Here is a 26888-nt window from a genome sequence, read left to right as displayed (position 1 = left end):
ATGGTTCTAACTGTTCTTGTAACTGGTTCTAACTGTTCTTCTGACTGGTTGTAACTGTTCTTCGGACTGGATTCTATCTTATTTTCTGACCGGTTCTTACTGTTCTTCTGACTGGTTCTAACTGTTCTTCCGACTAAATTATATCTTCTTTTCTGACTGGTTCTAACTGTTCTTCTGACCAGGTCTTACTATTCTTCTGACTAGTTCTTACTGGTTCTAACTGTACTTCTGACTGGATTCTATCAGCTTTTCTAACTGGTTCTAACTGTTCTTCTGACTAGTTCTTACTGTTATTCTGACTGGTTCTAACTGTCTTTTGACTGGATACAACTGTTCTTCTAGCTGGTTCTAACTGTTCTTCTGACTATTTCTTACTGTTCTTCTAACTGGTTCTAACTATTCATCTGTCTGGATTCTATGTTCTTTTCTGACTACTTCTAACTGTTCTTCTGACTAATTCTAACTGTTCTTCTGACTGGTTCTAACTGTTCTTCTGACTGGTTCTAACTGTTCTTCTGACTGTATCTAACTGTTCTTCTGACTAGTTCTTACTGTTCTTCTGACTGGTTCTAACTGTTCTTCTAGCTGGTTCTAACTGTTCTTCTGACTGTTTCTTACTGTTCTTCTGACTGGTTCTAACTGTTCTTCCGTCTGGATTCTATCTTCTTTTCTGACTACTTCTAAATGTTCTTTTGACTAATTCTAACTGTTCTTCTGACTGTATCTAACTGTTCTTCTAGCTGGTTGTAACTGTTGTTCTGACTGGGTGTAACTGTTCTTCTGACTGGATGTAACTGTTCTTCTGACTGTGAGTAACTGTTCTTCTGACTGGATCTAACTGTTGTTCTAGCTGGTTTTCTGACCAATTCTAACTGTTCTTCTGACCACATCTAGCACATTAAGCACAAAGAAGAACAGGTAGTTAACTAGCTCAAGGAGCATAACGCTAATATGAAGACTCCATTACTACGTGACTGTCTGTGTGTCTTCAGAACCTTCTGGCGTGTTCTCGGAGCGGTTCTGACAATTTCTGCGGAGACGCCTGTGAGGTCAAAGTGGCCGCCCCCATGTTCTAACCAATTCTAATTGTTCTTCTGACCAATTTTAGCTGTCCTTGTAACTGGTTCTAACTGTTCTTCTAACTGGATTCTATACTCTCTTCTGACTGGTTCTAACTGGTCTTTTTGGCTATTTCTAACTGTTCTTCTGACTGGTTCTAACTGTTCTTTTGGCTATTTCTAACTGTTCTACTGACTGGTTCTAACTGGTCTGATTGGTTCTAACTGGTCTTCTGATTGGTTCTAACTGTTCTTCTGACTAGTTCTTACTGTTCTTCTGACTAGTTCTTACTTTTCGACTGGTTGAGTTTAACTGTTCTTATGAGTAGTTCTAACTGTTCTTATGACTGGTTCTAACTCTTTTTCTGGCTAGTTCTAACTGTTCTTATGACTGGATTCTATACTCTCTTCTGACTGGTTCTAACTTGTCTTTTGGCTATTTCTAACTGTGCTTCTGACTGGTTGTAACTTCTCTTCTGACTGGTTCTAGCTGTTCGTCTGACAAGTTTTTACTGTAGTCTGACTAGTTCTAACTGTTCTTCTGACTGGTTCTAACTTGTCTTTTGGCTATTTCTAACTGTGCTTCTGACTGGTTGTAACTTCTCTTCTGACTGGTTCTAGCTGTTCGTCTGACAAGTTTTTACTGTAGTCTGACTAGTTCTAACTGTTCTTCTGACTGGTTCTAACTGTTCTTCTGGTGTATTGTAATTGTTCTTTTGGCTATATCTAACTGTTCTTCTGACAGGTTCTAACTTCTCTTCTGATTTACTGTTCTTCTGACTGGTTCTAACTGGTCTTCTGACTGGTTCTAACTGGTCTTCTGACTGGTTCTATCTGGTCTTCTGATTGGTTCTAACTAGTCCAACTATGTTGCAGGTGTTCATGTTGGACAGTCAATGTTCTCCAAAGACACCCAACAACAAGGACGGTTTTGAGCACGCTCAGTCGTGTGTTTTGATCATTGAGCTGCCACCTGACCACCACTCCACTGGGCATGCGCCGAAGAGGTGATCTACACCCACACACACACACACACACACACACACACACACACACACACACACACACACACACACACACACACACACACACACACACACACACACACACATTCATACACACACACACACACATAGAAATGTACTCCCGTTACTAAATGATGTCTTTGTTTTTTGTGCTGCTCTTTAGGAAAGTTGGGTAAGACTGTTCACACTTAGCAATACTACACTGCATACTTGGTACTGCTGTATACACATTGTAGTACTACTGTACACACATACAATAGTACTACTGTATGCACTTGCTAGTCCTGTATACACACACAATAGTACTACTGTACACACTTGGTAGTACTGTAAACACATAACTTTAACTTTTAACTTAACATAGTAGTACTGCTGTACACACTTGGTAGTACTGTAAACATGTAGTAGTACTGCTGTACACACTTTGTAGTACTGTAAACACATAGTAGTACTACCCTACACACATAGTAATGCTGCTGTACACACTTGGTAGTACTGTAAACACATACTTGTACTACTCTACACACTTGGTGGTACTGTAAACACATAGTAGTACTGCTGTTGACACTTGGTACTACTGTAAACACATAGTAGTACTACTCTACACACTTGGTAGTACTGTAAACACATAGTAGTACTGCTGTTCACACTTGGTAGTACTGTAAATACATAGTAGTACTACTCTACACACTTGGTGGTACTGTAAACACATAGTAGTACTGCTGTTCACACTTGGTACTACTGTAAACACATAGTAGTGCTACTGTACACACTTGGTAGTACTTTGTACATATTTGGTAGTACTGTAAACACATATTAGTACTGCTGTACACACTTGGTGGTACTGTAAACACATAGTAGTAGTACTGTACACACTTGGTACTACTGCACATAAATATTAGTACTACTGTACACACTTGGTAGTACTACTGTACACACTTGGTACTACTGCACACACATAGTAGTACTACTGTACACACTTGGTACTACTACACGCACATAGTAGTACTACTGTACACACTTGGTAGTACTACTGTACACACTTGGTACTACTGCACACACATAGTAGTACTACTGTACACACTTGGTACTACTGCACTCACATAGTAGTACTACTGTACAAGCTTGGTAGTACTGCACACACATTATATTACAACTGTACACACTTGGTAGTACTATTTTACACACTTGATACTACTGCACACACATAATAGTACTACTGTTCACACTTGGTACTACTGTAAACACATAGTAGTACTACTCTACACACTTGGTAATACTATTGTACATACTTGGTGGTACTGTAAACACATAGTAGTACTGCTGTTCACACTTGGTACTACTGTAAACACATAGTAGTACTACTGTACACACTTGGTAGTACTATTGTACATACTTGGTAGTACTGTAAACACATATTAGTACTGCTGTACACACTTGTACTACTGTAAACACATAGTAGTAGTACTGTACACACTTGGTACTACTGCACACAAATATTAGTACTACTGTACACACTTGGTAGTACTACTGTACACACTTGGTACTACTGCACACACATAGTAGTACTACTGTACACACTTGGTAGTACTGCACACACATTGTATTACTACTGTACAAACTTGGTAGTACTGCACACACATTATATTACAACTGTACACACTTGGTAGTACTATTTTACACACTTGATACTACTGCACACACATAATAGTACTACTGTACACACTTGGTAGTACTGCACACACATTGTATTACTACTGTACACACTAGGTCGGGGGTCGGCAACCCGCGGCTCTAGAGCCGCATGCGGCTCTTTAGCGCCGCCCTAGTGGCTCTCTGGAGATTTTTCAAAAATGTATGAAGAATGGAAAAAGATGAGGGGAAAAAAAACAACAATTTTTTTGTTTTAGTATGGTTTCTGTAGGAGGACAAACATGACACAAACCTCCCTAATTGTTATAAATCACACTGTTTATATTAAACATGCTTCACTGGTTCGAGTATTTGGCGAGCGCCGTTTTGTCCTACTTATTTTGGCGGTCCTTGAACTCACCGTATAGTTTGTTTGCATGTATAACTTTCTCCGACTTTCTAGGACGTGTTTTATGCCACTTTTTCTGTCTCATTTTGTCCACCACACTTTTAACGTTGTGCGTGAGTGCACAAAGGTGAGTTTTGTTGATGTTATTGACTTGTGTGGAGTGCTAATCAGACATATTTGGTCACTGCATGACTGCAAGCTAATCGATGCTAACATGCTATTTAGGCTAGCGATATGTACATATTGCATCATTATGCCTCATCTGTAGCTATATTTGAGCTCATTTAGTTTCCTTTAAGTCCTCTTAATTAAATGTATATCTCATGACACATGTAATATGGCTTTTAATTTTTTTGCGGCTCCAGACAGATTTGTTTTTGTATTTTTGGTCCAATATGGCTCTTTCAACATTTTGGGTTGCCGACCCCTGCACTAGGTATTACTACTGTACACACTTGATACTACTTTACAGACTTGATACTACTGCACACACTTAGTAGTACTACTGTACACCCTCTAGTACTACTGTACACACTTTGTACTACTGCACACACATAGCAGTACTACTGCACACACATAGTAGTACTACTGTACACACTTGGTAGTACTACTGTACACACTTGGTAGTACTGCACGCACATAGTAGTACAACTGTACACACTTGGTAGTACTACTGTACACACTTGGTAGTACTGCACGCACATAGTAGTACAACTGTACACACTTGGTAGTACTACTGTACACACTTGGTAGTACTGCACGCACATAGTAGTACAACTGTACACACTTGGTAGTACTACTGTACACACTTGGTAGTACTGCACGCACATAGTAGTACAACTGTACACACTTGGTAGTACTACTGTACACACTTGGTAGTACTGCACGCACATAGTAGTACAACTGTACACACTTGGTAGCACAGCACAAACATTGTAGTACTGCTGTACACAATGAATAGTACTACTGTACACACTTGGTAGTACAGCACAAACATTGTAGTACTGCTGTACACAATGAATAGTACTACTGTACACACTTGGTAGTACTGTAAACACATTGTAGTACTGCTGTACACAATGAATAGTACTACTGTACACACTTGGTAGTACAGCACAAACATTGTAGTACTGCTGTACACAATGAATAGTACTACTGTACACACTTGGTAGTACAGCACAAACATTGTAGTACTGCTGTACACAATGAATAGTACTACTGTACACACTTGGTAGTACTGTAAACACATTGCAGTACTGCTGTACACAATGAATAGTACTACTGTACACACTTGGTAGTAGTATTGTTTGTGCTGCCGCAGGATTCCGTTCAGGACTATCGTGGTCAGCCTGCTGTCCCATCAGGTTCTGCTCCAGAACCTGTCCGACATCCTCTTGGAGGAGTTTGTCAAGCAGCCCGAAGGTCAGGAGAGGGCGACGCCCGTCACCCCTGACCCCGGGCGACCCGCGGCGGGCTTCCTGCGCTACGTGTCCATGACCAACCTGTCCATCATCCTGGACCTGCTGCTGGACTCGTACAGGTGAGTGCGACACCGCCGCCCGCTTGGCGCGCACCACAACCCTCAAGTGCGTGCGTCTCGTCCGCAGGACGGCGCGAGACTTTGACACCCGCCCGGGCCTCAAGTACCTGCTGATGAAGGTGTCGGGCGTGTGCGGCGCCGCCAACCTCTACCGCCAGGCGGCCATGAGCTTCAACCTTTACGTGCAGACGCTGCTAAGCGCCATCTTGAGCCAGTCGGACGCCATGACGGCCCAGCAGGTACCAGGCAGGCTGTTAGCCCCCCCGCCTCCTTGGCGTCCCGTGATTTCACTCCCACCTTTCTCGCCAGGTGAAGAGGATGCTGTACGAGGAAGAGGAGGGAAGTTCCAACTCTTCTCATCCTGGATCAGCGTCCTCAGAGGACGAGGACATCTTTGAAGAAACAGCACAGGTGACACACACACACACACACACACACGCGCGCACACACACACACGCACTGATGCACGGGACACCCTCAGGTGAGTCCCCCCCGCGGACGGGACCAGCGCCACCAGTGGCGAGCCGCCATGACGTCCCTGAGCGTGGCGCCGGGGGGCGGCGCCGACTGGGCGTGGCTGGTCAAGCGTCTCCACAAGCTGTGCGCGGACTTGTGCAGCAGCTACATCCAGATGCACCGCGACCTGGAGAGCGCGCTGGAGGACACGCCCCCGCCGCCGCCGCCCCGGGGCGCCGATCCCGCCTTCTTCCTGCCGCTCTTCCAGTCCGAGGCCTCCACCCCCACGTCGCCGAGTCAGACGGCGGAGACGAGTACGGCGTCGCCGGGGGACACGCCCACTCAGAGTCCAGGATACAGGTGGGACGTGGTGTCATGCGACGGTCTTTCCGGGCGAGCGCCTGACCCGCTTTTTGTCCGCTTCGCAGCTGCACAGGAAGTCTCCCTCACAGCTTCCTGAGCGGGCGCAACGCGTCTTGGGGCCGAAGGAAGGACTGGTGGGAGAGCGCGGGCAGCAAACTGTACTCCATGGCGGCGGACCGGAGCTTCAGCAAGCTGGTGAGCGACTACAAGCGCAGGAAGCAGCAGAACCACCTCCACCGCGGCGCCGGGGAGGGGAGGAGCCCTGTGGAGCCGCCCCAGAGGCCTCAGCAGCTGGTGGACCAGCAAGGACCCCCACTGAGACACTCGGTCAGCGCCGGACCAGAAGTCCTGAGGCAGGGGAGCCGCTCGCGTTCCGGCTCCACCTTCAGTTCTCCCGGCGTGTCTCTGAGGGACGCCGAGGCCCAGATCCAGGTAAGCGTCGGCCCGGTTGTCCCGGCAACCGCCTCCACTGTGTCGTGCTGGGAACCATCTGGAACGTGTCTCGCCCCGCAGGCCTGGACCAACATGGTGCTGACCGTCCTCAACCAGGTCCTCCTGTTGTCCGACGCCGCCTTCCTGGCGCTGCAGCCGGCGCTCTACCCCAGCCTCAGCCAGCTGGCGTGCCACGTGGCCGACGCCCGCGTGCGCCAAGCACTGCGCGAGTGGCTGGGCCGCGTGGGGAGACTCTATGACATCGTCGCCTGACCGGCGAGACGGCGTCGGCCCCGCCACTCGGCGCCGCTAACTTCGCGATGAGCCCAAAGATGATGATGTCGCTTGTACGGAATATTATTTATCACTTCCTGTATTTCATGTGCGTGTTCTCCGCTTGATTAAACATTGTGATGAGCAGCACTCGATCAATCAGCGCTGACCCAGTGCAAACGGAAGGGGCGGAGCCTTAATAGCGGGTTTTTGATCATGTGACTCACCCTTGACTTATGGAACGTTCTGGCCGAGTTTATGGCGTCCAATAAGAACACGATTTAAGACTCTTTGAAGAGAGTCGGATCTTAAAGAATCGTTCAAGTCGACCGATCAGCACTGACCCAGTGCCGACGGGAGGGGCGGAGCCTTCATAGCGGGGTTTTGATCATGTGACTCACCCTTGACTTATGGAATGTTCTGGCCAAGTTTATGGCGTCCAATAAGTACACGATTTAAGACTCTTTGAAGAGAGTCGGATCTTAAAGAATCGTTCAAGTCGACCAATCAGCGCCGACCCAGTGCCAAACGGAAGGGGCGGAGCCTTAATAGCGGGTTTTTGATCATGTGACTCACCCTTGATTTATGGAACGTTCTGGCCAAGTTTATGGCGTCCAATAAGTACACGATTTAAGACTCTTTGAAGAGAGTCGGATCTTAAAGAATCGTTCAAGTCGACCAATCAGCGTCGACCCAGTGCCAAACGGAAGGGGCGGAGCCTTAATAGCGAGTTTTTGATCATGTGACTCACCCTTGACTTATGGAACGTTCTGGCCGAGTTTATGGCATCTAATAAGAACACGATTTAGGACTCTTTGAAGAGAGTCGGATCTTAAACAGTCGTTCAAGTCGATCAATCAGCGCTGACCCAGTGCCGACGGGAGGGGCGGAGCCTTCATAGCGGGGTTTTGATCATGCGACTCACCCTTGACTTATGGAACGTTCTGGCCAAGTTTATGGCGTCCAATAAGAACACGGTTGAGTCGGATCTTAAAGAGTCATTCAAGTCGACCTATCAGCGCTGACCCAGTGCAGACGGGAGGGGCGGAGCCTTCATAGCGGGGTTTTGATCATGTGACTCACCCTTGACTTATGGAATGTTCTGGCCAAGTTTATGGCGTCCAATAAGAACACGATTTAAGACTCTTTGAAGAGAGTCAGATCTTAAAGAATCGTTCAAGTCGACCAATCAGCGTCGACCCAGTGCCAAACGGAAGGGGCGGAGCCTTAATAGCGAGTTTTTGATCATGTGACTCACCCTTGACTTATGGAACGTTCTGGCCGAGTTTATGGCGTCCAATAAGAACACGATTTAAGACTCTTTGAAGAGAGTCGGGTGTTAAAGAATCATTCAAGTCGACCAATCAGCGCCAACCCAGTGCAGACGGGAGGGGCGGAGCCTTCATAGCGGGTTTTTGATCATGTGAGTCACCTTTGACTTATGGAACGTTCTGACCGAGTTTATGGCGTCCAATAAGAACACGATTTACGACTCTTTGAAGAGAGTCGGATCTTAAAGAGTCGTTCCAGTCGACCATTCAGCACTGACCCAGTACAGACGGGAGGGGCGGAGCCTTCATAGCAGGGTTTTGATCATGTGACTCACCCTTGACTTATGGAACGTTCTGGCCGAGTTTATGGTGTCCAATAAGAACACGATTTAAGACTCTTTGAAGAGAGTCGGATCTTAAAGAGTCGTTCAAGTCGACCAATCGGCGCTGACCCAGTGCCGATGGGAGGGGCGGAGCCTTCATAGCGGGGTTTTGATCATGTGACTCACCCTTGATTTATGGAACATTCTGGCCAAGTTTATGGCGTCCAATAAGAACACGGGTGAGTCGGATCTTAAAGAGTCGTTCTAGTCGACCAATCAGCGCTGACCCAGTGCAGACGGGAGGGGTGGAGCCTTAATAGCGGGTTTCTGATCATGCGAGTCACCCTTGACTCATGGAATGTTCTGACCGAGTTTATGGCGTCCAATAAGAGCACGATTTACGACTCTTTGAAGAGAGTCAGATCTTAAAGAGTCGTTCCTTTCAAAGAGCCGTTCAAAAAGCTCCTTGTTACAGTTTATAGAAAAAAAGTTAGATTTCCTTTGATAATTGGACTCATTTTGTAGTCCAGTTGCAGCTGGTAATCGGTTCTCCTTGATAAAAAGAGCCGTTCAAAAGACTTGATTCGTTCGCGAACGTCACATCTCCAGCTGCTAATGCTGTTGTGGTTGTGGGTCACCTCGCTCAAAATGTCGTTTTTTTTTTTTTTTTCTGCTGACACGGCATGTCGCCGAAAGTAGGCCAGCGTGGCGGCGCGTGCGAGGAGCAGATGTTGGCGAGCGTGAGCACGCCAGAGAGGATTTACGGGTGTTAAGTGTGAGTCGCGGTGTCATGGCGCCTTGTGTGTGCGCGCAGCACAATGTTCACTTGACTATCGGGATTAGAGATGATCCCCCGACCTCGGCAGCTTCCACGCGCGCCCTTATTTTGGCGGGAGAGCGTCTCATTAAGCCGCCGTTGTTTTGTGGCGGCCGCCGGGGGCGGAGCCGATTGGTGATTAAACAGGAAGTGAGCCCAAGACGTTTTAATAAAGTTTGGAGCCCAGCGGGAAGCAAAGCGGCTTTGACTCAACCGTGCGCATGTGACGCTGACATGTGACGCACTTTCTAAGCGGGGGCGTGGCCTGTCATTGGGCGTCGCCACCGGGCATTGTAGTCAGTCTGGTCAGTCCAGCTGTGGAATCTTTTATTTTCATGCTAATTGAGAAGATGTACACACAATATATATCACCTCATGAGATCTTTTATACATACATCTATGTTCAATATTTATTGTCAGGTTCAAACACTGATGACGTCTATTAAACAAGACAAGAGGCAAAGAATTCAACAGAGACAGAATTCAATTTGGACTCAATTGAGGAGACACGCCTGGACACACTGTGTACTTTTGGACAGTCTCCAGCACGGTCTGCCAAAAGATTGCATGCCTCCTTCTTTTATTTTGGACCCCCCCCCCCCCGACCACATGGCCACCTTTGTTTCCAAAGGACAAAGGTCGCAAAAAGTTCACAGAAAAGGTCGTAAACAATTCACAGGTAAGGTCAATTCAAAAAGAGTTCGTAAAATAGTTCAAAAAGAGGTCCATAAAATAGTTCAAAAAGAGTTCGTAAAATAGTTTAAAGAGAGTACCACAAAATAGTTCAAAAAGAGTTCGTAAAATACTCAAAAAGAGGTTGTCTGGAAATTGGGCAGATCCTGTCATCTCTCCGTTCTGAAGTCCTTGGGCCAGAACAACATCCTTCTGTTGATTACCATACATGAAAGAACACAGGAACACCTTCATCTTGCTTCCCCCTACACCAGGGGTCGGCAACCTTTACCACTCAAAGAGCCATTTTGGCAAGTTTCACACATTAAAGAAAGTAATGGGAGCCACAAAATTTTTTTTTTAATTTAAAATGAAAAACACCACATACAAAGCTTACATGCTTTGTGCTATGTTAACCAGGGGTCTCAGACACACGCACCGGCACGCACTTTAATGTGGAAATTTGATGTTAGTGCAGCCCGCGAGTTTTGAGTGAAAATTTGATGTTAGTGCAGCCCGCGAGTTTTGAGTGAATGGCGCTTGATAGCGTCACACTTGCCAACCTTCTCAACCTTCTCATTTTTCCCGGGAAACTCCCGAAAATCAGAGCGTGATGACACTGCATTAGGCGCCCTCTACAGTCTGCCCAATCAGTGTACCTGCGCGGCCACAAGCGGAATGCAGCTTAAGCTTGCTCACGTAAGAGACAGCAAGGCTACTAACTCAGCAGCCACACATCTTACACTGACGGTACCAATACCCAGAATCCCATGCAGCCCTAACTCTTCCGCTCAACCAACGCACGGAGAGGGGGGGGGGTTGATGTGTGGGGGGATTTGGTGGTAGCGGGGGTGTATAATGTAGACCGGAAGAGTTAGGGCTGCATGGGATTCTGGGTAATGGTTGTGTTGTGTTTATGTTGTGTTACAGTGGGATGTTCTCCAGAAATGTGTTTTTCATTCTTTTTTGGTGTGGGTTCACAGTGTGGCGCATATTTGTAACGTAACAATGTTAAAGTTGTTTGATACGGCTACCGTCAGTGTAAGCTGTGTGGCTGATGAGTAAGTATGCTTCTCCTGTGTGTGCAAGTAATAACAATATGCAACATGTGGCTGGACTGGCACGCTGTATGTAAATGCTATAGAGGACAATTACTACAGTGCAATTAGGGCATGCCCTTTATATAGTAATTAGAGTGTAAATAGGATTAGTTTTGCCTGGGAGTAGTCTATGAGAGACACTGACATCCATAAGTCTCCTGTGAAAATCGAGGGGGTCGGCATGTATGTAGCTGAGCCGCATCACAGTGGTCAAGGAGCCGCATGCGGCTCCGGAGCCGCGGGTTGCCGACCCCTGCCCTACACAGTGGACTTTTACGAGCCTTACTCTTGGTAGGTTTCAAAGACAGCTTTTGTCTTCTTGTCAGGAACTCAATGTAATACAAAGTTTTTTGTGATAACTTACAAACAATTATTCTAACATTTATATTCAATATTATCTATATCGGGCTGCTCAGATTGATAAATCAATGGATGCGGCGGCCATTTTTGTAGTTTTCATCTTAAAATTAGGATAGTATACACTAGAACGGGGGTCGGCAACCCGCGGCTCTAGAGCCGCATGCGGCTCTTTAGCGCCGCCCTAGTGGCTCTCTGGAGATTTTTCAAAAATGTATGAAGAATGGAAAAAGTTGAGGGGAAAAAAATATATTTTTTGTTTTAGTATGGTTTCTGTATGAGGACAAACATGACACAAACCTCCCTAATCGTTATAAATCACACTGTTTATATTAAACATGCTTCACTGATTCGAGTATTTGGCGAGCGCCGTTTTGTCCTACTAATTTTGGCGGTCCTTGAACTCACCGTATAGTTTGTTTACATCTAGACCTTTCTCCGACTTTGTAGGACGTGTTTTATGCCACTTCTTTTTCTGTCTCATTTGGTCCACCAAACTTTAAACGTTGTGCGTGAATGCACAAAGGTGAGTTTTGTTGATGTTATTGACTTGTGTGGAGTGCTAATCAAACATATTTGGTCACTGCATGACTGCAAGCTAATCGATGCTAACATGCTATTTAGGCTAGCGATATGTACACATTGCATCATTATGCCTCATTTGTAGCTATATATTTGAGCTCATTTACTTTCCTTTAAGTCATCTTAATTAAATTTATATCTCATGATACATGTAATATGGCTTTTAATTTTTTGCGGCTCCTGACAGATTTGTTTTTGTATTTTTGGTCCATTATGGCTCTTTCAACATTTTGGGTTGCCGACCCCTGCACTAGAAAAATAAATTCCAGTCGAAATTTTGCGTGAAAGTTGCAGAGCCAAAGCTGAGCTAAAATACTAACAGTTAGCAAGCGAGCCAAGTAGCGTCAATCAACGAAAAACGAGAGCAAAATTAGCTTAAACAAACAAAAACATAGCATGCTAACAACAGTATGCTTACGTTTAACATTAGTGAAACGCCAAAATGTATACAACACTGAGGTGTATGCCGGTGAATCAGCTAAAAAAAAAAAAACCTAGCATGCTTGTCAGATTCAAACACTGATGACATCTATTAAACAGACAAGAAGCAAGGAATCATGCAGAGACAAGAGTTCAATTTAGCTCATGAGGAGAACACACACTTAGTCACAGTCTCGCCCTACGCTCTAAGGTCCAGCTCCCGCGTCCCTCTATATATCCAGGAGTTCCCCAGTCAACATCACTGAGGCCGCCTCTAAAAGGAGTGGCCACACATATCACGCAAAGCCGCTCCAGTACGCACAATACGTGACGGAATGTGCCGGGGCCTTGTGATTTTCTCCTTGTCTCTGCTTCGTCTGCGTGCTGTCGTCTTATCTTCGTTGAGGTCCTTGAAGTCCTTGGCTGTTAGCGGGCTAAAACAAAGATAACATCTGCGGCTGAGGCCACCCCTCAGACAAGATGTTTTTGTCCTTGTACAGATAGAAAAAGTACAGCTTGAGCACAATAGCTAATAACTACAGCAACAGACTTTAAGCATACTAAAGTTGTGTGATAATATATGCATGATTATTCTAACAATGCTAATGTTAGCATGCTAAGATACTAACTGCAACATGTGTAAAGTACCAAAATATATTACTCTCAGGTGTGTACCTGAAAAATGTGTTTACAATGCTAGCATGCTAATGTTAGCATGTATCAAGTACCGAAATGTGACTCAGGTATAAACCAACAAAATTAGCTAGAGAAAAAGCTAGCATGATAACAGGTATCATGCGTCAAGTAACAAAAATATTTGATGCTAAGGTGTATACCTGCAAAATAAGCTTAAAAAAAAGCTAGCATGCTACTGTTTGCATGCTAAAATGCTAACTGCAACATGTGTCAAATACCAAAATATATTAGTCTCAGGTGTGTACCTGAAAATGTGTTTACAATGCTAGCATGCTAATGATAGCATGCATCAAGTACCTAAATATGACTGAGGTGTATACTTACCAAATTAGTCGTAAAAAAGCTAGCAAACTGAAGCTAACATGCTAACAAGTGGCATTTGTCAAGTGACAAAATATTTGATGCTGAGGTGTATAACTGCAAAATTAGCAAAACAGCTAGCATGCTAATGTTAGCATGGTAAATGCTAACTATACTGTGTTAAATACCATGATATATTACTCTGAGGTGTGTACCTGAAAAATGTGTTTAAAATGCTAGCGTGCTAATGTTAGCATGCATCAAGTACAAAAAATATGGCTTAGGTGTATACCCACAAAATTAGCTAAAGAAAACAGTATGCTAGTTAATGTTAGCATGCTAACAGGTATCATCCTTCAAGTAACAAAATATTTGACGCTGAGGTGTATACCCGCGAAATTAGCAAAACAGCTAGCATGCTCATGTTAACATGCTAAAATTTTAACTATAACGTGTTAAATACCATGATATATTATTCTGAGGTGTGTACTTGAAAAATGTGTTTAAAATGCTAGCGTGCTAACGTTAGCATGCATCAAGTACAAAAAATATGGCTAAAGTGTATACCAACAAAATTAGCTAAAGAAAACAGTATGCTAGCTAATATTAGCATGCTAACAGGTATCATCCTTCAAGTGACAAAATATTTGACGCTGAGGTGTATAACTGCAAAATTAGCAAAACAGCTAGCATGCTAAAATGCTAACTATAACGTGTTAAGTTAAAGTGCCAATGATTGTCACACACACACTAGGTGTGGCGAAATTATTCTCTGCATTTGACCCATCACCCTTGATCACCCCCTGGGAGGGGAGGGGAGCAGTGAGCAGCAGCGGTGGCCGCGCCCGGGAATCATTTTGGTGATTTAACCCCCAATTCCAACCCTTGATGCTGAGTGCCAAGCAGGGAGGTAATGGGTCCCATTTTTATAGTCTTTGGTATGACTCGGCCGGGGTTTGAACTCACAACCTATTAAATACCATGATATATTACTCTGAGGTGTATACCTGCAAAAATGTTTTTAAAATGCTAGCCTGCTAACGTTTGCATGCATCACGTACAAAAAATATGGCTGAGGTGTATACCAACAAAATTAGCCAAAGAAAACAGTATGCTAGCTAATGTTAGCATGCTAACAGGTATTATCCTTCAAGTGACAAAATATTTGACGCTGAGGTGTATACCCGCAAAATTAGCAAAACATCTAGCATGCTAATGTTAACATGCTAAAATTCGAACTATAACGTGTTAAATAGCATGATATATTACTCTGAGGTGTGTACCTGAACAATGTGTCTAAAATGCGAGCGTGCTAACATTAGCATGCATCAAGTATAAAAAATATGGCTGAGGTGTATACCAATAAAATTAGTTAAAGAAAATAGTATGCTAGCTAATGTTAGCATGCTAACAGGTATCATCTTTCAAGTAACAAAATATTTGACGCTGAGGTGTATAACTGCAAAATTAGCAAAACCGCTAGCATGCTAAAATGTTTGCTATAACGTGTTAAATACCATGATATATTATTCTGAGGTGTGTACCTAAAAAATGTGTTTAAAATTGCAAAATTAGCAAAACAGCTAGCATGCTAATGTTAGCATGCTAAAATCTTAACTATAACAAAATTAGCAAAACAGCTAGCATGCTAATGTTAGCATGGTAAAATTTTAACCATAACGTGTTAAATACCATGATATATTACTCTGAGGTGTGTATCTGCAAAAATGTGTTTAAAATGCTAGCATGCTAATATAAAAATGCTAACAATTGTGCTATGAATTAGCTATGGGTCACAATTGGCCCTCGGCCCGCACTTTGGAAGCCCCTGGTCTGTATCACAACTTTTTCATGAATTATTGTCATAATAATAACATGTGACACAGTTGACGTGACAAAAACAGATCACTGAGGCTCAACAGCATCAAGGGCACACGCACACACACACACACACACACACGCACGCACACGCACACACACGCACGCACACACACACACACGCACACACACGCACACACACACACGCACACACACTCACACACGCACACAAACACACGCACGCACACACACACGCACACACACACGCACACACACACACACGTCCCCTCCCTCTGCTCCATATCGATGCAGATGTGGTGCTGACAGCTGTCAGTGCTCTTAGTGGATTGGTGATCTTTTTTGCGCCTCCGTGTATGTCTGAGCGCGCTCAGTGGCCAAAGCTCCGACAGCTACCGAGGCTCCCGACCACGTTGGCCTCCCACCATGCGGACTCTTCTGGACAGCAGCTGGACAAAGTTTGGACCGGCTGGTCGAGACTCTTTGGACTGGTGGACCGGAGCGTCTGCACTGCCATCCACGGATAGACAGCCTGCTGTGAGTACACACACACACACACACACATACACACACACACACACACACACACATATATATATATATATATATATATATACGTATATATAGTATTGTTTTTGAAATTGTATGTTTATTTTAATTTAGAATCACTTTGTGGCATATATATATATATATATATATATATATATATATATATATATATATATATATATATATATATATATATATATATATATATATATATATATATTTGTTTATCTTTTTTTCTTTTTTTGTCCAGGATATAATTTTTTTTAATCATTTATGTCTGATATTCATACAATTTAGAAGTAAAACAACTTGTTACTTTATTTTAAAATGAATAATTAAAAAAATATATAATACAAAAACATATTTATAAAAAATATACATACAAACATATGATTAAAAATACACATACAAATATATATATATATATATATATATATATATATATATATATATATATATATATATATATATATATATATATATATATATATATATATATATATATACATATATATATATATACAAAGTGATTTAAGAAAAACACACCATTTTTTAAATACTATATATATATATATATATATATATATATATATATATATATATATTTATTTATTTATTTATATGTGTATATAAATATATATATATATGTATATTTAATCATGTATATTTTTTATGAATATGTTTTTGTATTATTATTTTTTTTAACTATTTATTTTACAATGAGGTAACAAATTTCCAATGTTTTACTTCTAAAGTGTATGAATATCAAAGACATAAGTGATTTTAAAAATATATATACTGGAAGAAATATATATATATATATATATTTATTTTATTTTATTTTAATACATATGAATACAAAAATTTTTTTTTCTTATCCCTATATTATATAAGGAGAAGAAAACAATATATATTGCTATTTATTTTACAATAAGGTAACAAGTTTCCAATGTTTTACTTCTAAAGTGTATGAATATCAAAGACATAAATTATTTTTTAAAATTATATACGGGAAAAAATATATATATATTTAATACATATGTATAGAAATATTTTTATATAAACATAAAAATATATTTTTATTTATTTTCTTATACATATATTTTTTGCAATTTTACAATAAGGTAACACGTTTCCAAAGTTCTCCTTCTAAAGTAAAAAATACATAAATTATATATATATATATATATATATATATATATATATATATATATATATATATATATATATATATATATATATATATATATATATATATGTATATATATATATATATATATATATATGTATATATATATATATATATATATATATGTATATATATGTATATATATATATATATATATATATATATATATATATATATATATATATATATATATATATATATGTGTTTACTATTTATTTAAAAATAAAGTAACAAGTTTCATGTTGTTCTATTTCCAAAGTGTATGAATACTAAAGAAATACACAGCAACTTAATACTTAGATGGAATATTTTGCCCATCGTGTTCTTTACTGCCCTTTAGTGGTTATGTGGCAGTACTGCATTAGTCCTCGCCGCACCGTGCGCGCCCTCTGCTGGACAAGCACCGTGACGACACTGACAGGAAAACTCACTGGTCGGATGGGACTGTTACTGTTACAGCAACTCACAATTCAAATCGAACTGGGATCGACTCAAACAGATTCTTGCAATATTTTTATTTAGTAAATAAATGATGATAAAACAGGCTACAAGTGGATGTTGACGTATGAGTAAGCGTGGGGATGGCCGAAAAAAAACATTTAAAAAAATGTAAAGTTACAAATCGATTCAGAATCGTAATAAAGAACGTCCTCCATTTTTTTTTTGATGATCTTGACGTTATGGCGTCATGTGACCTATATGTCATGTGCCATGTGATTGCAGAGTTCAGGCGGGGAGGCCCTCAGTGCAGGGTCTATCACCACCATCGCCATAGCAACCGTCTCCTTCATCCTCCTCCTCCTCAGCGCTGTGGGCTTCGTGCTGTGGCGGCGCAGGCGGGGCTTGGTCTTCAACGGGAAGCTGGGATTGGCCAACGTGATCGCCCTGGAGGACCTGCAGGACCCCGAACGGAACTGCCAGCTGCTGTCGTCGCTCCGCCGAGGCCGCCAGCAGCAGCAGCAGCGGCTGCCGAGCTCCGCCTCCGAGCAGGATGCCGCGGACGGCGTCTTCCTCATGGTCTACCTACCGCCGCCGTACGAGCACACGCTCAGTCGGATCGCCAGAGCCGCCAGCACCAGCAGCTCCAAGGACGGCGACCTGGGGCCTCCGAGTCCCGGACCTGAGGGAGGGGAGGGGAGGGGAGGATGACCACAGAGTCCAAGGCGGCAAATGATGACATCACTTCCTGCTGAGGGAATCCAACCTGCACACCTTGTGTCCACATCAGTCCACTAAATGCAGTGTCATGTCATTACAAGTCATAGCCCCTCCCACACCGACGTCATTCACCTGTGGGGAGAACTTATGAGACAATGGGATAAAAGTGGGCGTGTCTAAAGATGAATGAATGAATGTGTGTCTCCAACGTCTTTGTTGTCTTTCACATGTATAATAAAAACAATTTGAGCTGACTCCGCCCCTATGTCGTCATGGTTACAAGTTGTTGCTAAGGCATGTCCCATATGGTCTAGCGGTTAGGATTCCTGGTTTTCACCCAGGCGGCCCGGGTTCGACTCCCGGTATGGGAACTTCTATTTTGAAACAAGATCGTGTAAAATCCACACAACATCTCCTTTGTGTTGCAATAACTGGTAATTAATCAACATCCTGTGTGTTACCATGAATGGATTTACGTGGACCCCGACTTAAACAAGTTGAAAAACGTATTCGGGTGTTACCATTTAGTGGTCAATTGTACGGAATATGTACTGTACTGTGCAATCTACTAATAAAAGTCTCAATCAATCAAACACGGTTCTGGTTTGTGACGTCATGTGTGTTCCTTCTTTAGCATTCCTCTTACTTACACCGACACGATAAGCCTTATTTTCTTAGTTAAATACGCTGCACAAGTCAAGTGAAGCAAATAAATACGCAGTTTATGTTGCGGAAATGCTGCAATGAAGCGGAACCATACAGCTGTGAAGTGGCATTTCCTGGAGTAGTCGGACATTGCAAGGCGTCGGACCAGTTCAGCACGGCGCATATGTAACTGCTGGAAAGGTCGATTTGTCCTTAAAAATATATATATATTTTTTTATTTTTAAAGAAAGGTAATTTATAAAGTAATATATTTCAGGTGTGGTGTGAAATGGCCGAAGACGAAGAGAATAACAACAAAAAGGTAAGCGATGGAAGTGACGTAATGGACTTACGTTAGCGAGCTAGCTAGCTCGTCTCTCGCGTCCTTAACAAATAGTGTTAAAACAGTGTTATGTTCTCTCTCGGTGTACTTGTCTTTATCGCATTAACGTAATTATTAAGATTTATGTCAAGTGTTGTTTTAACCGATTCCCTTCGTCAAAGGAGGCATCCTTTAATAGTTGAAACTCGGCAGCCTCTTTATTAGGTACACGCCGGGTCAAGACAAAAATGAAGCACGTATGAATAAATAGTTGCAAGGTCAGCATATCTTTCGGTCATTGATTTATTTTATTTCATAAATGGAAATTATGAGCAAAGAACGGTTTGGTTTGTTCGAGTTTATTTTGAAATCCAAAAAAATGTTCCTAAATAGCGGAAACGGAAGTTGCTATTTAAAGGCAAGACTGCGGACTCGCTTGAAGGAAAACAAACAATATGGTGTTTTGAGTCCTGCTTGACAAAGACCAGGTGATCATGGATGAATCATTCTTTTTTATTTATAAAAGCACAATGTATTGTATTTTTAATGCGTGAAATGCAATAAAATGCCAATTGACTAATTTAGAGTTAAATTACCTTTTTATACCTGCCGTTTCAAATTCGATACACACATTTTCAAAACAGTTTTCCTATAAAATATAGCAGAGGGGTGGACTCGAGTCACATGACCTGGACTCGAGTCATGAATTTGATGACTTTAGACTCGACTTGACAAAATGTAAAGCAACTTGCAACTCCACTTAGACTTTAACATCAATGACTTGGGACTTCACTTGGACTTGAGCCTTTTGACTCGACAAGACTTGCTACTTTCCCCAAAACCCAAAGATTAAAAAGTTATTCAGGAGCGCTTTGTATCTTTCATTTTGTCTGTCAGCGTGTGTGCTCTCAGTACAATAGCCAATCAAAAAATGAAAGCTGCAAGCAGCGATGAACGGGACCGACTTTGAGGGCTCATAAAATCCAAACCGGAGCAGTAATTAAAACTCTTTCATCAACTTTTAATCAGAAGGGTTCAATCTCTCTCCTGTGCTAAATTGAAGCCGACACGACAAACGCGCTCAGAGGAGATAATGTTTGAAAAAAGGTGACTGTTTTTACTCAACTTTTGTTTTGAAGGGGGAATTGCAAACTTCCTGTTGATTTTTGCTGGGGGTTGTCAGTGTATGAAATATAGGTCTAAGAGGTTTTTGTTTCATGTCTCTACGACATTCCTACTGGGAGTTAGAGGCAGTTTTTTCTGTGTCTTCTTCCTAGGGGGCGCTAGAGCGCAGTTTTGGTTTTTTGATTAGATTGCAATTTTCGCCAGTCCTGATGTGTGTGTCCAATTTGGTGAGTTTTGAAGCATGTTAAGGGGGTCAAATTACAGCTCAAAGAGGCGGCGGTATAATAATAAAACGCTAGAAATACAATAGGGACCGATGTCCCAATTAGATCTACGTTGCTTTCAAATAAAGGTCAGTTAAAATGTATACTATATTAAGAATAGGTGTACATATTGCTTAGGGCCCTGACATCTAAAAAGTCCAACTCTGTTCATTGTTATGTTCATGTATTTATGTTTTTCATGTGTGCGCACACATCAACACACATACAGTATGAGATGAGATCAATGAGATAAGGTAAGAACAGGATAGAAACTGCTGTGGAACCAGTTCAAATGCAATATGCCATGGAAATACTATGTTCACACTTTTGTGCAAATAAGTACAGTTGCACTTGTTTTTGCAAATGTGTTTATTCTGTAAAGGAATGAGTTAAAAGTTTAAAATGAAGTGCAATGTCAGCACTATTTTTTTCCCTGCAATTTCAAATGCACTTGTTTGAATAAATAAATACAGCGTTTTAAAAGCATACTCAATCTGTGTAAATATATTAGTCTGTGGTTAAAAGGACTTGAAAGGACTCAAAATGCAGGACTTGGGACTTGACTTGAGACTTTCCAGTCTTGACTTTGGACTTGACTCAGGACTTGACATGAGGGCAAAGACTTGAGACTTACTTGTGACTTGCAAAACAATGACTTGGTCCCACCTCTGAAATATAGTATGAAATATTACGTAATTTTACATAGCATCAACGGATTAACTCTTCATATTGATGTGTTAGCAACCTTTTTTTTTTTTTCTTACCTTATCTCTTTCAAATGTGGCAGTTTCTCTTCAAAAATCAGGCGTCTCTCGTTTCTTCTTTGTGGCAATCTCGCTGGATGACTGGACAGCCCTCTAATACGTAAATTACGGCCCTCATGTGGATTATACGTGTAATGCATGCATCTGATCTGATATGTCAGGCCTTTTATGTAGAGGGTTAAAAAATGTATGTATCACTTGCGATACGTTAGGCGTTTCAGGGTTAAACGAAAACCAAACCGTCTTTTTATATGTAATAATTGCTCTTTGACATGTAAAAAAAAAAAACCTGATGATTTAGAGGGCTCAAAAACTTCTGTATCGCTCACGATACGTTAGGCGTTTCAGGGTTGAACGAAAACCAAACCGTCTTTTTATATGTAATTATTGCTCTGTGACATTTAAAAAAGAAACTGATGATTTAAAGGGCTCCAAAACTTCTGTATCACTTATGATACGTTAGGTGTTTTAGGGTTAAACTAAAGCCAAACCATAAATATTTCAAAGTGGCCTTAAATAAGTCTATACGAATGTCTAATTATTGCTCTTTCACATGTAAAAAAAAAACAAACCATTTCTAAATAAAATAAAAGTGAGGTGTGCAAATATGGTTCGTGTCATGGATGGACAAGGTCCAGTAGGTGTCCCTAATAAAGTGATTTGTGCCTGCGCGCAGGGTTTACGCCTGCTTTGGATTCTGGACGTGCAGAAGACGCCGTGTGCCCGAGAAGCGGTCCTGCACGGAGCCGGAGGTTCTGTTGTTGCCGGACTGGCGCACTTTTTGGCCACGAGTGAGTGTGCACGCCCCATCGTCTCCGACACGCTGCATCCATTATTCATGTCTGGACTCACCCGCTGACTGTGCAGGTCGCGTCAGGAGGTCCTTTGATGTCGGCATGGCGGGCTTCCTGTTGACCACCTTGGCTTCCTGGTCAGTCTCATTTCCCTTGTCAAAACTACTCGGCACGTTTAGCCAGGTGTGCTGACAGGAAGTGTGTCCGCCAGGTCTTACTGTCGTACGAACAACGCCAAGATGCGCGTGCAGCAGAGGATGATCCAGGACGCCATGAAAAACAAGGTGGTCTACGAGGGAACCAGTCTGGACCCTGCAGTCAGAACCAGAACAGAAGCGTCACCGGGCCCCTCGTGACCCCTCAGAGACTCCTCAACTCCAAGCGGCTGATGTTTGTTGTTGTTGCCATGACAACCGCTTGCACCTGCACAGAAACACTGCTGCATGAGTGCCCATACAGGAAGTGTAATAAATGTAATCATAAATATCTCTCATACAAGGTGAGGACTTACTTGTTGCTATGGTTACAGTATATTTAAATCAGGGTTGTCCAAACTTTTTCCACTGAGGTCCGCACACTGAAAAATGTTCATATTTTTCAAAACCAACACAATCCTTAAGTTTTTTGTTTTTTTACCTATAGTGCTCTCGTCAACCTCAGTCATAAAAAAGTTTAAAATAAGTTGGGGGTTTTTTACAAACTTAAATCTGTAGATCAGCTTCAGATCTATCTGTCAATATAATGTTTTTATTGAATGTTTTATGACCTTTTTGTTAAAAAAAAACTTAATTTTTTTCTGACAAAAAAACTAAATATGCAATAATTTGACCCAAAAGAAGTTCAAAGTGGAAAATGAAAAAGCCTAAATAAGTCAATAATTCATAACATTGATTTTGATTCATTATTATTTTTTGAGCAATGAGTTTTAAAAAAATCCCACTAAAATTCTTAGGGATCTTAAAGTTCCCCACTTATAAAATGGTTAAAAATAAATACGTTTATTTTTTTACTTTCAGTTCCTAAATTTCTTGATCAACTTCAGATCTATCCATTGATTTTTTATATTATTTTTTGTTTTTGTTTGTTGTGTGCTCTTATTGTCATATAAAACTTTGTTTTTCATGGCAAAAACAAAAAAAAATGCAATAATTTCCCTCTAAAGTATTTCAAATTGGCCTTAAATAGGTCAATAAATTATAACATTGATTTTGATGCATTATGTTTCGACCACTGAGTTAAAAAAAAGAAATCCAACTAAAAAGGGATCTAAAAGGGTTAGGGTTATAAAAGTGTTAAAAATCAATTTATTTATTTTTTTTATTATTCAACGATCATTGTTTTTTAAACAACCTCAGAAAAAACCTGGCTCTCCAAGTACCACCGTAATGACCAACATTATAATACAGCAGCATAGTAGGCCTAAGTGTTCATTAAAAACAATGCTGAGGGATTTATTTAACAAGTATATTTAATATGTTTGGCCACAACATTACACACAGTTTGGACAGTATCACTGTTTGAATATAGGAAAATAAAACACTGTACTTTCATCAAGCGATTCTTTGACGTACCACTAGATGGAGCCCTTGTACCAGTTTGAGAATCCCTGATCTCGATCAACTTCAGATCTGTCAATGTAAAGTTTTGTACTTTTTATTTTGTATGCCCTTTTTGTTTAAGAAAACCCAGTTTTTTATGGCAAAAACACGAAATATGCAATTACTTCCCCCCTAAAATGTGAATATGTAAGGAAGTGGAGCCTTAAAGAAGTAAATAATTCATAACCATTTTGATTCATTAGGTTTTGAACAAGGGCAGTTTTTTCACGAGGATCCAAAAGGAGTTCAAAAATAAGTCCTATATTTTAATTGTTTGTTTTATGCGCTTTTTGTCACAGAAAACTAGTTCTTATTAGTGCTTTTCTCAACTTTGTTCCCGGGGACATAAAAATGTTAAAAAACAAATATTGTTTCTTCTTCAATGCTTAAATCTTTAGATCAACTTCAAATAGATCTGTCCATATTAAGTTTTTTTTAATGATTTATGCACTTTATGTTAACAAAAACATAGTTTTCCATGACAAAAACACAAAATATGCAACAATTTGACATTTTAAAGTTTGGTCAAATTGTTGTGTGTGTGTGCTCTGAAAAGAACAAATACAAATAATTATCAGAATAAAAATAGGCAATATACTATTCAATAATGTAACATAATATGTATAATAGTATATCAAATAAAATATAGTCTACATTAAGTTATAAAACAAATATACATGGCCTATTAAAACGGTCCATTCAACGCTGGTGATTTAGACAGCACTTTAAACGTGGTCTCTGGCGCCCTCTAGTGACAAAATAGTGTAACTACCCGGTACGTCGCCATTGAAGAGAACGAGTTTTGAGCCTCGAATTCTGTCTTGATGCAGAAAGGTCGTTGCAAACGAATATGCGGCTAATCTGCATTTTGGCAGGATTAAAAGTGCTATATTCGCCGTAAAACTGTGTTCACAGTCACTCATGAGCCCACACTACGCAGAGGACGTAGTAAACAGGAAATGACATCACAAACTCAATCGCCAAAAAAAGCACAGAAAATCTTACGTCTTAAAACTTCCCCACATCCTTTTTCGTACTCACATTGCTTTAATCTGTTGATCAAGTTCAGTCTCTATCGATATAAAGTTTTACTTTTTATATTGTATGCCATTTTTGTGAAAGAAAAATTTGCATTTGTAAGTAATTTATTGTTAAAAATAAGTCATTTTATATAGTTTATTTTTTAGTTGGTTTTATGCCTTTTTTGTTACAGAAAACTTAAGTTTTTTATGGCCAACACACAAAATATGCTATATTTAAAAAAAATATTTCATATTGGCCTTTAATAGATCAATAATTCATAACATTGATCTAGAATTTTTTTTGGAGCAATTAGTTTAAAAAAAATCCCACTAAAATTCTCAGGGATCCAAATAGACCCCACTTATAAAAGTATTATGTTTTAAGTGATTTAAAAAAAAAAAAAAATATATATATATATATATATATATATATATATATATATATATATACACACACACACACACAATTATGTCCATGTTTAACAAAAATGTTTATTATCATACAGTCACGTAAATAAAACTTACTTTGTAGCAAAACGGAAAATAAACGGGAGCAAACAAATAATAGCCTGGCAAAGTCAAAACCTGTTGCGCCTCCACTCAGCAACACCTGAGCATGATGAAAGCCCCTCCCCAAGTAAACTTTCCCTTGGCCTTGAGCCAACCGCTTAGTGACGTCATGAACTTGACAGACAGATATGGCTCTAATATATATATATATATATATATATATATATATATGGTTTTTTCACAGAAAACTTTGTTTTTTATGGCCAACACACAAAATCGGCAGTTTTTCCCAAACATTTTCAAATTGGCCTTAAATAGGTCAATAACGTACAACATGGATTTGATTTTTTGATTTTTTTTCTCACTAAAATTCTCAGGGATCCAAAAGTGACCCATCTAAAACAAAGGATTGTTAGGTTTCAAGTGAATTTTTTTAAATTATGACTTATTATGAATGCAATTGTATGTAATTGGAGCCTTAAATATGTAAATAATTTATAACAAAATTGATTTTGATTCTTTCTTTTTTTATTTGTAAACAATGACAGCTTTGTGTTAGTCAAAATTGCAACTTTTCTCGTTACATTTCACCTGTCAGCTTTTTTATGCCACTTTTTTTTTTTTTTTTAACGGATGTTTTGCGGGCCGTTAAAAACACTTTGGACACATCTGGTTTAAATCATGCTGAAGGAAGTGTGCAGGGCTGCACCCATATATGGTCAATATGCAAATGACCCAACATTTTATTGTAAACAAACAAAAAGTAGTGTAAACAAAGAGACATCACAATGGCGTGGTGTCAGAGGAAGGCGTCACACCACTCCTTCAAACATAGGGTGCAGGCCGACGCCTGGCGGCCGTTCGCGCCACTGATATCCTTCAACCAGTCGGCGAACAACTCCGAGTCCTTCTTCAGCAGAAGGAACTGCCCCAGCAGCACATTCGCCTGAACGCAACACACGTCAGGACAACGCGCACACTCTTTGTGAGACGTTCATGGGTCATGGGGCAGAAGTACCTTATCGAAGCCTTGTCTGCTCAGATTGACGCCCAACGTAGAACCGATACCAGAGAGCGCGGTGACGGCCTTTTCGCCCATCGGTTCCCCGACGAAGTCTCGGTGCTTCTGCGACGTGGTCGTCATGTTGTGTTCCTGCTACACAATGATGCGTTCACGGAGCTTTAAAATCATTTGCCAGGTGAGACAAAAATATATATATTTCGACGTCTACTTTAAAGTGGTACTGTAGCTCGCTTAACGCGGACTAAAAGTTAAAAGTCGTGATGGTTCGAGTTTGTGACGAGTTCACTTGAGGTGTTCTCAAAGTGTCAGCAAGTGGCGTCAGCAGAAAATAACTTTATTCACTCACCTGAACGAAAGAGACGC

At 40.8% G+C, this 26888-nt stretch overlaps 3 protein-coding genes and 1 non-coding gene across 7 annotated transcripts in view; 3 read left to right on the top strand and 1 right to left on the bottom strand.

The window, feature by feature from the left end:
- The window catches only part of arfgef3 (ARFGEF family member 3), a 38735-nt gene extending 30750 nt beyond the window's left edge, over positions 1-7985 (top strand). For 2 of the 3 annotated variants that reach the window (XM_062059404.1, XM_062059403.1), the window contains exons 35-41: positions 1935-2065; positions 5446-5664; positions 5732-5903; positions 5974-6075; positions 6146-6480; positions 6549-6915; positions 6997-7985. In XM_062059404.1, the coding sequence (XP_061915388.1) occupies positions 1935-2065; positions 5446-5664; positions 5732-5903; positions 5974-6075; positions 6146-6480; positions 6549-6915; positions 6997-7188 (1518 nt within the window). In that variant the 3' untranslated portion in view covers positions 7189-7985. Of the gene's footprint in view, positions 1-992; positions 1050-1934; positions 2066-5445; positions 5665-5731; positions 5904-5973; positions 6076-6145; positions 6481-6548; positions 6916-6996 lie in introns of all 3 variants that reach the window. The other variant, XM_062059401.1, reaches the window with a different exon arrangement.
- A 10772-nt stretch (positions 7986-18757) lies between these two features.
- On the top strand, positions 18758-18829 carry trnae-uuc (transfer RNA glutamic acid (anticodon UUC)). The gene has a single exon. It is a non-coding gene; the product is annotated as a tRNA-Glu (tRNA).
- Positions 18830-19177: 348 nt separating this feature from the next.
- LOC133657740 (cytochrome c oxidase assembly protein COX20, mitochondrial) lies at positions 19178-24282 on the top strand. The gene is made up of 5 exons (XM_062059400.1): positions 19178-19304; positions 19381-19425; positions 22254-22368; positions 22445-22508; positions 22583-24282. Exons 2-5 carry the CDS (start codon positions 19393-19395, stop codon positions 22725-22727), a joined length of 357 nt encoding a protein of 118 aa, XP_061915384.1. The 5' UTR covers positions 19178-19304; positions 19381-19392; the 3' UTR covers positions 22728-24282.
- Positions 24283-26215: 1933 nt separating this feature from the next.
- Positions 26216-26888, bottom strand: part of LOC133657738 (barrier-to-autointegration factor-like protein) — a 973-nt gene continuing 300 nt past the window's right edge. Inside the window, exons 1-3 of one of the 2 annotated variants that reach the window (XM_062059399.1) lie at positions 26872-26888; positions 26520-26654; positions 26216-26447 (exon numbers count right to left, since the gene is read on the bottom strand). The exon at positions 26872-26888 is cut by the window's right edge and continues 300 nt beyond it. In XM_062059399.1, the coding sequence (XP_061915383.1) occupies positions 26301-26447; positions 26520-26645 (273 nt within the window). In that variant the 5' untranslated portion in view covers positions 26646-26654; positions 26872-26888 and the 3' untranslated portion in view covers positions 26216-26300. Of the gene's footprint in view, positions 26448-26519; positions 26658-26871 lie in introns of both variants that reach the window. The other variant, XM_062059398.1, reaches the window with a different exon arrangement.

Source organism: Entelurus aequoreus, linkage group LG09 (assembly GCF_033978785.1).
Source record: "Entelurus aequoreus isolate RoL-2023_Sb linkage group LG09, RoL_Eaeq_v1.1, whole genome shotgun sequence".
NCBI classification, from domain to species: Eukaryota; Metazoa; Chordata; class Actinopteri; order Syngnathiformes; family Syngnathidae; genus Entelurus; species Entelurus aequoreus.
The sequence above is the reverse complement of the archived record's forward strand: the minus strand, read 5'-3'. Positions and strand labels throughout refer to the sequence as shown.

Excerpts from the sequence above, each read along its gene's own strand:
- LOC133657740 (XM_062059400.1), top strand. The coding sequence starts at position 19,393 with ATGGCCGAAGACGAAGAGAATAACAACAAAAAG. Across the intron at positions 22,369-22,444 it reads GGCGCACTTTTTGGCCACGA|GTCGCGTCAGGAGGTCCTTT; the intron begins GTGAGTGTGCAC and ends CTGACTGTGCAG. Across the intron at positions 22,509-22,582 it reads TTGACCACCTTGGCTTCCTG|GTCTTACTGTCGTACGAACA; the intron begins GTCAGTCTCATT and ends TGTGTCCGCCAG.